Raw genomic sequence first — 12387 nt, forward strand, 5'->3', positions numbered from 1 at the left:
ATTTTGATGTTATTTTTTCTTGTATTACATGCTGGTTCTTAAATCCAGATGCAAACCTTTATGCTGACAACATCAGACTTGTCAGTAATATTCCTACAAATTATTACTTTTATGTGTGGAGCTAAAGACAGAAGGCATTAACACTACTTAATGCAAAATTAAATGATGTAATGTTTGATTAGACATACAGTGCGTCCGGAAAGTATTCACAGCGCATCACTTTTTCCACATTTTGTTATGTTACAGCGTTATTCCAAAATGGATTAAATTCATTTTTTTCCTCAGAATTCTACACACAACACACCATAATGACAATGTGAAAAATGTTTGCTTAAGGTTTTTGAAAATGTATTAAAAATAAAAAAATTGAGAAAGCACATGTACATAAGTATTCACAGCCTTTGCCATGAAGCTCAGAACTGAGCTCAGGTGCATCCTGTTTCCCCTGATCATCCTTGATATGTTTCTGCAGCTTAATTGGAGTCCACCTGTGGTAAATTCAGTTGATTGGACATGATTTGAAAAGGCACACACCTGTCTATATAAGGTCCCACAGTTGAAAGTTCATGTCAGAGCACAAACCAAGCATGAAGTCAAAGGAATTGTCTAGACCTCTGAGACAGGATTATCTTGAGGCACAAATCTGGGGAAGGTTACAGAAAAATTTCTGCTGCTTTGAAGGTCCCAATGAGCACAGTGGCCTCCATCATCCATAAGTGGAAGACGTTCAAAACCACCAGGACTCTTCCTAGAGCTGGCTGGCCATCTAAACTGAGCGATCAGGGTAGAAGGGCCTTAGTCAGGGAAGTGACCAAGATCCCGATGGTCACTGTCAGAGCTCCAGAGGTCCTCTGTGGAGAGAGAAGAACCTTCCAGAAGGACAACCATCTCTGCAGCAATCCACCAATCAGGCCTGTATGGTAGAGTGACCCGACGGAAACCACTCCTTAGTAAAAGGCACATGGCAGCCCGCCTGGAGTTTGCCAAAAGGCACCTGAAGGACTCTCAGACCATGAGAAACAAAATTCTCTGGTCTGATGAGACAAAGATTGAACTCTTTGGTGTGAATGCCAGGCATCACATTTGGAGGAAACCAGGCACTGCTCATCATCAGGCCAATACCATCCCTACAGTGAAGCATGGTGGTGACAGCATCATGCTGTGGGGATGTTTTTCAGCAGCAGGAACTGGGAGACTAGTCAGGATAAAGGGAAAGATAACTGCAGCAATATACAGAGACATCCTGGGTGAAAACCTGCTCCAGAGCGCTCTTGACCTCAGACTGGGGCGATGGTTCATCTTTCAGCAGGACAACGACCCTAAGCACACAGCCAAGGTATCAAAGGAGTGGCTTCAGGACAACTCTGTCTGGTTGAACATCTCTGGAGATATCTTAAAATGGCTGTGCACCGACGCTTCCCATCCAACCTGATGGAGCTTGAGAGATGCCTCAAAGAGGAATGGGCGATACTGGCCAAGGATAGGTGTGCCAAGCTTGTGGCATCATATTCAAAAGACTTGAGGCTGTAATTGCTGCCAAAGGTGCATCGACAAAGTATTGAGCAAAGGCTGTGAATAGTTTTTTTATTATTAATACATTTGCAAAAACCTCAAGTAAACTTTTTTCACGTTGTCATTATGGGGTGCTGTGTGTAGAATTCTGAGGAAAAAAATGAATTTAATCCAGTTTGGAATAAGGCTGTAACATAAGAAAATGTGGAAAAAGTGATGCGCTGTGAATACTTTCCAGATGCACTGTATGCTTGTGTGCCCCACTTTATAAACACCTGACCTACTATTATCCACATCCGTTCCCTGCTAAGCCCCCAACATAAAACTTTCAGGTCTATCTCATATAACAATATGACCTGATCAGATTATACCCTCTGTAAGGAGAAAATATACAAATGTTAAATAGACATATCCATGTGTAGCTGCAGCTTGAAATTTCATAAATTTACTCTTAATTATTTATTTCAAAATTGATTAATTTTACTTAATATACAGTTAATGTCATATTTTGGATTTTGTTAGTAACTCCATTTCCATATGGTATTTTTAGGATATAACAATGAATTAAATTTTTATCACCATTAATGACTTTTATAAGCAAATATGGGTTCAACTAACATTAGCTTTCCAAGATCCAAATCTATTACACATGTTGGTATTTCCTATTGTTTATGTACTTATGGTGAAATATATTTCTTCATATTAAGTAGCTGTCAGTCATGTTCATATACAATATATATGTGTTTGTAACACTAGTAAACTCTTGACTCTTGACATGTAAAATATGTTCTAGGTTGGTTTAATTGCTACTGTTTAGAAAATTCTCCACTTGACAGCCTTCAGGCAGATGGTGGTTTTAACAAATCAGTGCATTTAATACGAATGTGTCAATCCTATATATTTTATCTAGAAGATTCAATTACATTGTTTCTGCAAAAATGTAAGCATATTGCTGCACCCACCAAACCACCAGGATTGGGACCCTAGTGCAGCAGGTAACACCTCGGCACCACACTGGAACAACGTGAGGTTAATGAAAGATTATAATTTTAACAAACAAACCAAACCCAGCCCTGACCTTAACCATAAAACGACAGATATCTAATGGTTTTGTTATGCTTTTTTGTAACACTTTCTCATATGCAAAGTTTTATTCTTCAAATATAGTGTCCTCTTCTAGAGTACCAATACTTATTTTACATATTTTAATTTTTGGCTTGATATCTTCCACAACTGCAAGGATAGTGAAGTAGTGTTGTATTAGATCTGTGAACTGCAGAAAGACTACTGTCATGATTTTAAATGGCTACAATGTGTGAATGCATCTGTACAATGCCATGTGTTGTAACACACGCTGCAAGTACTGCGGACCCACTTAAGAATATTTTTCCATATAATGTTTATTTTTGAAGGGTTTTGTTAAAGAAATCAGGATGTCGTACACCAAGGATAGAGCTTGAAGAAATCGGCCCATCATTTGACTTCAATTTACGTCGTGTTCATTTAGCATCAGATGATTTATATAAGAAGGCGCACAAACAACCTAAACAGCTGAAGGTAAGGTGTTGCTTTTTCTGTAATTATTGGTCATCTGGGAATTATTTTTGGATATTTACTCCCATCATGCCTCTGGACAGTCTAAACCTACTTATTTATTTAAATCTTACTTGACTAATTTGTTGACATCAATTAGCAGTGCTACCAGTGTTATTCTACTGGTTGTAGTGAAATAGGTGATTCTGAATTATTAATATAAACAATTAGCACACAGTCTTTAGCAGCGAGTTGTGTTCTCATGTGCAGAGTATGATGTAATTCGTACTTGCATGTTCATCCGTGTGGACAACCAGGGCGCTTACAGCTGCCCTAACCCATCACAGACAGGCAATAGTACAGCACACAACACACTTTTCTTTTACGTGGGGAAGTGCTTTTCCCTCACTCCCCACAGCAGAACACTACAAATAAGCACCAAAGCATAGTCTTTCTCTTCTCTTTGTCACTCCTCTCCCAGCAAGCTTCATCCACCTCCTCCTGTCTCTGGCTCCTTCAGTGGAGTGAGGTGGCCCCTTTTTTGCTCCTGGGAGTGCTTCTGGTGGCTTTTTAGCATTACGTGGAATCACTCCCAGGTGTGATGGAAGTTCAAGGTAAGGCTCTGCTGCTCCCCCTGGCGGCCATCACGGAACCCAACAGGGCTGCACCAAACTCCAACTCCCAACGTGTCCTGCAGGAATTCGTGGTGTCACAGCCACCCAGGAGGGCTGCCCTCTAGAGTCCCTGGGGAGGTAGTGCCGTCGCAGTTGCTTCCTTCCCCGGTTCTTCCATCCAGCTGGCATCCCGTCCGGGTAATGGCCATGGCCACCTGTCATACAGTGATAAAGAAAATATTTAAATGCGTAATTTTGTGTTGCTTATGTTATTAGTTCTTTGTCTTGGTATTACAATAACCTGTACAGTTCTAGTATTAACTTGTAAATATTGGTGCTGGTTTTTAAAAAGTGTGTTTTTCTAGAAGGGAAATATAGTGGTTATCTTTGCTGCTTTACAAACTCCCAGCTCAGTCACGGTGTGGTGTTTGTATGTTCTTTATGTTGTTTGCATGGGTTTTGCTTCAGGTTTTCCCATTTTCCTCTGACATTCCAATCATATTCAGGTTAGGTAGTGTGGTGATCCTAAACTGACTCAATCTGAGTACACAAGTGTTGTGTGATATGCATATCTTTGATTGGTACCTATCTTGCAGCTTGTGCTTCCAGAGCAGGGCGTGGTTCCTCAAACACTAAAAAAGCAGGTTCAGAAAATGGATGAATGAATGCTTTCATAGTTATGCATAGCTAATTGTTTCTCAGCCATAATAGTGTGCTACGTTGATGTCTCAAAAGTAGGTGTGTGGTTTGTATTTGCGTCTTTAATTTTTTTCTTAATTAGAACACTTTATAATGTAACTAAGTTGAATACCTTCATACTGAGTTTCACATTTCCTGTAAGTAAGAGATGGGATTTGTGAAGTTCTGAAGCTATACTTCCATCTTCAGTGTAGTGTTAGGTTTTGTTTTAAACTAGGGCCTGGAATCAATTTAAAAAAAAAATTAATCGTATTATTGTATGGAATTAAGCATGATTAATTACATCTATCATTAAAACATGTAATCATAAAATAAACACATAAGTCATGAAGGTAATAATACATTGAATTGCAAAATTAATGTAGTGTCAGCCCAAAAGAATTTTTAAAAAAATGTTTGGCATAGTTTAAACTTAAACAATGACCTGAAACCTGTCATTTTAACAAAATACTACTTGAGCAAGTACAACCTGAATTTGAATGCCTTCCTAAAAGGCAAGTTAAAAAGAAGGCAATAAAAGAAACAAGGCCAATGTATTAATAGTCAGATTGGTATGGCATATGAGACACAGACGTTTCAAAGTAAGATTAAGCGATTGAAAAAACTGTAGACTTTAAATGCACTGTTAAAGGCTGGCATAATTAAAATAAGCATCTGTTAAATGGGCATTGAGTAAAACTTGTGTTAAAACTCTACAAATACCATCCTTAATTGTTCACCATCAGCGACTTTATAGTTATACTCTAAACAATTGTGTTTCAAATGGTGCGCAATGAGAGCTAGCCAGTGGTTTTGGTGCCACTCAGAGATTAATTATTTTGCACTTGCATGGTATGGCATTGAGTCAATCTTATTACAGAAACATGAAATGGGGAAAAAAGGGCACTATATTTATACATTTGGGACTTTTCTCTAGCATTGCATCAGGACTGCCCTAAACCCCTCTTCCTCTCCCCTTTCCTCCCACTTCCTTGCACCTAAGTCAGTATGTATAAATCAAGAATATGAACACCAGTATGAGATGATTGCCTCACTGCCTGTCCTGGATGCAACAATATTTTTTTAACACATAAAACTGGCCACATTTACAGTCGACCCATGACATACGACCAGCCTGACATACGAACAACTTGATTTACGACCAAAATTTTTGTTTTGATTTACGACCAACATCTTGCGTTACGACCCGAATGCGGTCACATGTATCCACTTGTGCGATTGTAAACAAACAGCCGAGAGCATTTGTAAGTGTCATTTGGAGCCCAGATACATGTGTTTGTGGACATAATTTCGGTCAGTGCAGTGATTTATCTATATATATAATTTACTAAGACCATGGCAAGCAAGATGCATAATTGCTAAGGAAGGAAGAGAAGGTAACGAAGGTAAAGAAAGCGATTGTTAAGGGATGTTAGCTAGCGGGCTGGCGCTGCACATGATGATGTCATCAGGCTGAGTCAGCACCGGCTTGCTTTGGAGTATATTATTACAGCAGTTAACAACACGACCAGCTTTGAACTGAGTGCTCGACTACTGTCATTATTAACTTGAGAAACAACGATCACAATCGAAACGAAGAAGGAAATTGTGCGGAAATATGAGAGTGGTGTTCATGACCGATCTCGCTAATATGTACAGCATGTCGAAATCCACCATCTCGACAATTTTACAAAGAAAAGATTTGCATAAGGAGGCTCCTTCTAAACAATAACCACCTTCCGTTTCATTCTCCTCCTCCTCCCTTCCTGCAGCCCAAAGATGTCAAATTAAATGGTGAATAGAATATGAAATTGTTGTTTCTGGTAGGCTAGGCACTTTTTATAACTTTTTGGTTAGTACATTAGAAAAATTATTGGTGTTTTGGTAAATTATGCACATTATACAACCCTTTTTTATTATGAAAAGGTTAAGTAAGTGTTGCTGCGGGAGGTTCGGAGCGCATTATGGGTATTTCCATTATTTCTTATGGGAAAAATAGTCTTGGCTTACAACAAACTTTAGTTACAACCAGCCCTCGCGAACGAATTGAGTTCGTAAGTCAAGGGTCCATTGTCAAAATGAATATGTTAACTTTCTAAGACCTATTTTAAACACTTAATGGTCTCTTGTTTTACTATATATGTTTACCTAGAGTTACAATAAGTAAGAAAAAAAATCTACCAGATATGAATGTGTTGGCCTTCAAAGCAGATGTAGTGTACCTTGAGAGACACACACACACAGATGTACATATTTGTATAGCTGTGTGACACAGCAGTGCTTTGTGATACACATTTAAGACTCTTTGTGATGTTCAATTACTTAGAATACACAATAGATTATTTTAACCGACTTAAGTCTTAACTACAACCATCAGGAGATACTGTCTGGTCAGGTGTTCCATTTCCTCTCTTTCATTAGTTAAACAGACACACCATGTGATTTGCATGTTTTTAGCTATACCTGCATTAGTTTATGACCACACAGTTCCATTGTATAACCTGCAGTTTTTCTTTTCCTTTTGAAAGGAATAAAAGAATAGAGCAAAATAAACTCCGTACAGTGTATAAATTGTAATTGTTGTATATCCATGCCACTACATTAGTAATAATAGAAGTGAAAATGCCAATTTACATTACTAAATGTGAGGGGTGTTCTTGTAGGCCTCTATAATGCATTTACTTTTTTGAAATAGCTCTTTGAAATTGACCGGTGCAGTATTTTGTTAAATTAAAATTAGGTAGTTATTCTTTGATTAACATTGAAGGTTAGGTTCTGATTCAACATGTAATAAACAAATACAGAAAGTTCTTGCAAGATCAAACTGGTTAACCTTTAACTATTTCAGTTTAGAACATGAAACCAGGGCTGCCCCTTGACCTTAGTTTTATTGTGCTATTAAACTCATTAAGTTTGCTTAAGCATCCAAAAGTTTAAGAAATTGTTAAGGAAAGATTCATAAAAGATTATCTCTTTATACAAATGGTATAGTGGACTCCATTGCTGGTGTGTATATACTCAACATTTCCATTTACAGTGATGAGCCAAAATATTATGACCAGTCACATATGGAGCAAACAAAGTGAAGTGTTTCGTAATGATAATGTACATCAGTGTCAGAAAAATATTGGACGGTAAGCTGATATTAGGTACCCATAGTTAATGTGTTGAATGCAGAAGATATGGGCAGGCGTAAAGACCTGAGTGACTTTTATTATGGCCAAATAGTTGTGGCCAGACAACTGGGTAAGCTCATTTCCAAGGGTTGCACATGGTCAGTTGTGGCGAGTACATACTGACAGTGTTATGAGAGGGGAAAAGCCATAAACTACAGCAAAGACTTGGCAATGCAAGTGGTCAGTATAGGTTATCCTGTCAGGTGTGAAACAACAGAAGGGCTACTGTGGCACAAAAGGCAGATAGTTACGGGTGTAATGTGTCATGAACCATGCTAACCCTTGTCCACGGTTGAAACTGGGCCCTAGATCAATGGAAGAAGGTTGTCTGGTCCTGTGAATCTCATTTTCTGGTGTGTCATATAGATGGACAGGTATGATGTGTGCATCGGTTACAGGAGGAATAGATCGCACCAGGATACTCTAGGAAAAGGACAAGGCAGTAGAGGGAGTGTGATCCTTTGGGCAACATTTTGCTGAGAAACCATGAATCTGGGTATTCATGTGGATGTTAATTTGATGTATACCACCTACCTAAACATTTTTACAGACTAGATACACCACATCATTGCAATGGTATTTTCCAATAGAGATGGCATCTTTCAGCAAGATCATGCACTCTGCCATACTATAAGAATTGTTTGAAAATGTTGTGAGGAGCACAAAGAACTTAAGGTGTTGCCCTGGCCTCCAAACTACCCAAATGACAATCCATTCAAACATCTTTAGGATGTGTTGAAGCAAGAAGCCCGATCGGCAGCTCAACCTTGCAACTTACGAAAGGTGACGAAAGGAAATCTGCTATCAATAAATTGCACTTATCAATCAAAACATGGTCTAGTTCCACTCCAAATGTTCCAAACATTTATTTCAATTCGCTGTCTCCAAAATGTACTCCGATTAAAACTCTGTATGTGAATACGATCATTAGGCACCTGTCATATTCAGCCTTATGTTGTTGTTCTCGCCCTGTGACATTTTACAAACATATACTTATTAATATTATTTTGTGTGTTTTATACCTCACATGGGAACTTCTGAATTCATGCTATCTAGATATGTAAACATTGTAAACAATGTTACAAAAAATAATTTCCTTAAAAAAGTAGGAAGTTGTATTGAAAATACGAGGACAAGAATATTTGAAAAAATAAACAGAAAGCTGTTTACTCCAATATCTGGTTAGCATAATTATTTAAAGTAACCTTTTGACTCTTATATTTCAGCTTGTTATTAAACTTAGAATAGTCTAAACTTCATTTACAAACTGAGTTAGTTAACAATTTCTGTCTGTTCCAGTAAATCATTACGGTAATAACAGTGAAGCTGAAAAATCATGAACAATGCTTATAAACTATACATACTTGATAACCACATTGGTGTGAGAGCCATCACACCCTCTGAATGTTGCGTCATAGTAAAGTCACCTCGTTCTTTTGACATTTGTCTGCCCATCTTGTGTTTCACTCATGGTTACATTTTTTACATTCCTGTGACAAACCATTGCTGTTGGTTTTTAATATTCAAATGTAACATTACATATCTTACATTTAATTTGTTTTTTCACTACATTGAGTAACGGTAGGCCCAACCACACATGTTTTTTTGTTTTTTTTTTGTTTTTTTTTTTACATGATTGTTTGTCATTAGACCACACTGGAGAACATTTCCTTTCTGTTGAAGTAATCCAATGCATCTGCCCTGTAGCTAACAGATGGTACTGTCGACCTTTATATATTCACATACAGTATATCCTGGGGACATACCAGTTAGTGTGTAGTCATATTTATTTGAATATTCTGACTCATCCACTACCTCAGTTCTTTGATGTCAATTGCATTCTTTAGGCTCTTTTCATTGTTCACAGTCACAAAAGCATTAGTTCAGAGATTTTAGCCAAGTATAAACTACAAAAATAAGTGGTGCGTATAACTGCTAGTATTATACTTGGTAGCGTAGCAGCTACTACTGTTGGCGTGCCGGTGAGCTGCCATTTGGGATGTGTTAGAGAGAGAGAGACCAGACTACGCTCAGTGCATCACAAAAGAGAAAGTGCTGGGTTTCCTCCTCCAATGAAGGTATTCCTAAGCGCTTCCATATGAGCTGTTCACTTCGTGTTACTTTTGTTAATATCCAGCCGAGAGATATAATCCCTTCAGCGTGTCCTGGGTCTGCCCTGTGGCCTTCTCCCAGTGGGACATACCTGGAACACCCCCAGGTGGCATCCTAACCAGATGCCCAAACCACCTCAACTGACTCCTCTCAATGCGGAGGAGCAGCAACTCTACTCCGAGTCTCACCAGGATAACTGCACTCCTCACCCTATCTGTAAGGGAAAGTCTAGCCACCCTGTGGAGAAAACTCATTTCGGCCGCTTGTATCCGCGATCTTGCTCTTTCAGTCACTACCCAAAGCTCGTGGCCATAGGTGCTCGGTAAAATAATCGCGTGTTTCATCTGTTTTACCAATCTACACACACACTTTCAATGTTTCATAGTTCCCAATAACCCCTGCAACCCAGTTCCACTTCTTACAGAAACGATGCCCCATTAACCCTGAATCATTATCTACCCCTGTTTCCTAATGCATTAACTAATCTTAAACTATGATTTAACATATCTTCAAATTAACCGAACATAAAAAATGTTAATATAAACCTTAGCACACACCGGCAATTTCACTTTTTTGCTGCTACGAATATAAATATAAAATATTTATTGAAGGCACTGTTGTTGTTCATCACCTTTGTGAGCTTGTGTTCAGGTAGCCGTGTGTGTGTGGGCCCATAAGCCCTAATAGAGGTACTGAATGAAGCTTATAAGATTGTAAATAGTTTATTGTGAACTTTTGACAAGGATGGCTAGTTAACTCTTAAAAGTGTTTACTTGTACAGGTCCAGCAGTGACATTCTGACTTGCCGCATTTCATGGTATATCCATTTTATGTATACACAAGAAATTGGAGGCAATGCAACAGGTCTAGCACTGTATTCTACATTATTTAATGATAATCCAAAAAAAAAAAAAAGGAAGCAAGGCCACTGTTGTTTTTTTATAAGCAGTGAGTGTTGACATTTTGACTGAGTGTTTGTTTGTTTGGATTGTTACTTTTTGTTTACAACTTTGATATCAACTTTATTAGGTGACAATATTTTTTTTTTTCTTTGTGTATATCATCATAAATATAATTATCACAAATTTCCTTGAAATTCCCACCCCTAATGATCGATACAAACTTTTTTGGAGATTTTTTTTAACTTTGATTTAAAAATGTATCTATTATTACAAAGATCAGTTTTTGAAAGCATTAGAACTAAAGAGCAAAATGCCACAAAATAAACCTACAGTAGAAATGCCATTGCATGTTAAATACCTTAGTAGTTGTAATTATTTAAGCTTTGATTTTTGCTTTTAACACTAACAGATTGAGTTTTATCTGTATTTCCTGTATATATGAATTTCCAATTAAAATAAGATATTAATTTAATAAAACAAAAAATGACGACCAAATAGACAAATAAATTTGGTTTCTTCTTGAAAAAGAAAGGTCAATAAAGTGTTAGGTGAGAAGTATTAACATCATTCAGGTTTTCACTTTACCTAATCTAATGGTGTTTTTTTATTATTTTTTAGCCAAAGAAGAAGAAGAATATTTCCCATGATTCCTTTGGAACAAAATATGGACGGTTACACATGCAGAAACAGGATCTGAGCAAATTACAAACAAGAAAAATGAAAGGATTAAGAAAACGTCGTGGAGAAGTCACAGAAGAAGAGCAGAGTTCACCAAAAAAGGCAAAATCCGACTAAAAACTGTTACTTTAATGGGACTTTATTGACGAGCAGTACTTTTTTGCCTGCCAGTGAATGGTGACAAAAAGAGGATCTAAACCGCTTAGATCACAGCCAAAAAAATGTGATTTTCCTATCTGTCTTGATTTATGGCATGTCTATGAATGGTAACTACTCAAGTATTGACACACACGGTAAGCTTAAAATATAATATGGTACACTATAATTTGTTTGGAATGTGTTATATCTGAAACAGCCTATGGGGAACAGAACATGTTTGTTACTTTTTTGGATTAAAAGATAAAGTACTGCAGTTGATAATGTAGTAGAAATGATGTTGCTTTATGCTGATATGTAAAAACAACCAACAAATGCTATTTTCTAGAATCCTTCTCTGAAAGATAATAAAAACATTTTATTTTATTTTGTCTAATTCTTTTTCTTTAGATAAATATTAGTTTCTCCTCTTAACATATGGTAGAATAGGACACTAAAATTTTATGTGACCTAATAAAATGTGGGGCGACACGGTGGCGCACTGGTAGCGCTGCTGCCTTGCAGTTAGGAGACCTGGGTTCACTTCCCAGTAGTGATGGGAAGTTCGGATCATTTTACCAACTCTGACCTTTGATTCTCGTTCAGCAAAATGAACGAATCTTTTTTCGAGTCAATTCGTTTAATTCTCTTTCCGGCTCAGACTGCATAGGTTAAGCTTATGGGGCTGTCACGTAATGATCAAACGACTCAAACCTGAAGACTCGAGTGATGAACTAATCAATTCTGTTTCCGGCTCAGACTGAGTTGGTTAAGCTTATGGGGCTGTCACGTGATGAACGAATGACTCAAAAAACCCGAAGACTCGAAACAGGTGAATCGATTCCAATACAGAAACTATAGGAAGTTGTGCAAATGCGCATTCGCGACTGAACGAATCACTCTCACGAGACGACTCGTTCTTCCCGAGTCACATTTAAGATTCGTTCAAAATGAACGAATCGTTCAAGAACGACCCATCACTACTTCCCAGGGCCTCCCTGCGTGGAGTTTGCATGTTCTCCCCGTGTCTACGTGGGTTTCCTCCCA

General features: G+C 37.8%; 1 protein-coding gene across 1 annotated transcript in view; it reads left to right on the plus strand.

The window, feature by feature from the left end:
• The window catches only part of rpf2 (ribosome production factor 2 homolog), a 35836-nt gene extending 24107 nt beyond the window's left edge, over positions 1-11729 (plus strand). The window contains exons 9-10 of the mRNA XM_039747936.1: positions 2925-3069; positions 11146-11729. Coding sequence (XP_039603870.1) covers positions 2925-3069; positions 11146-11322 — 322 coding nt within the window. The 3' untranslated portion in view covers positions 11323-11729. The remainder of the gene's footprint in view (positions 1-2924; positions 3070-11145) is intronic.
• Positions 11730-12387: the final 658 nt, after the last annotated feature.

The sequence above is a fragment of the Polypterus senegalus genome, chromosome 3 (genome assembly GCF_016835505.1).
Source record: "Polypterus senegalus isolate Bchr_013 chromosome 3, ASM1683550v1, whole genome shotgun sequence".
Lineage (NCBI taxonomy): Eukaryota > Metazoa > Chordata > Cladistia > Polypteriformes > Polypteridae > Polypterus > Polypterus senegalus.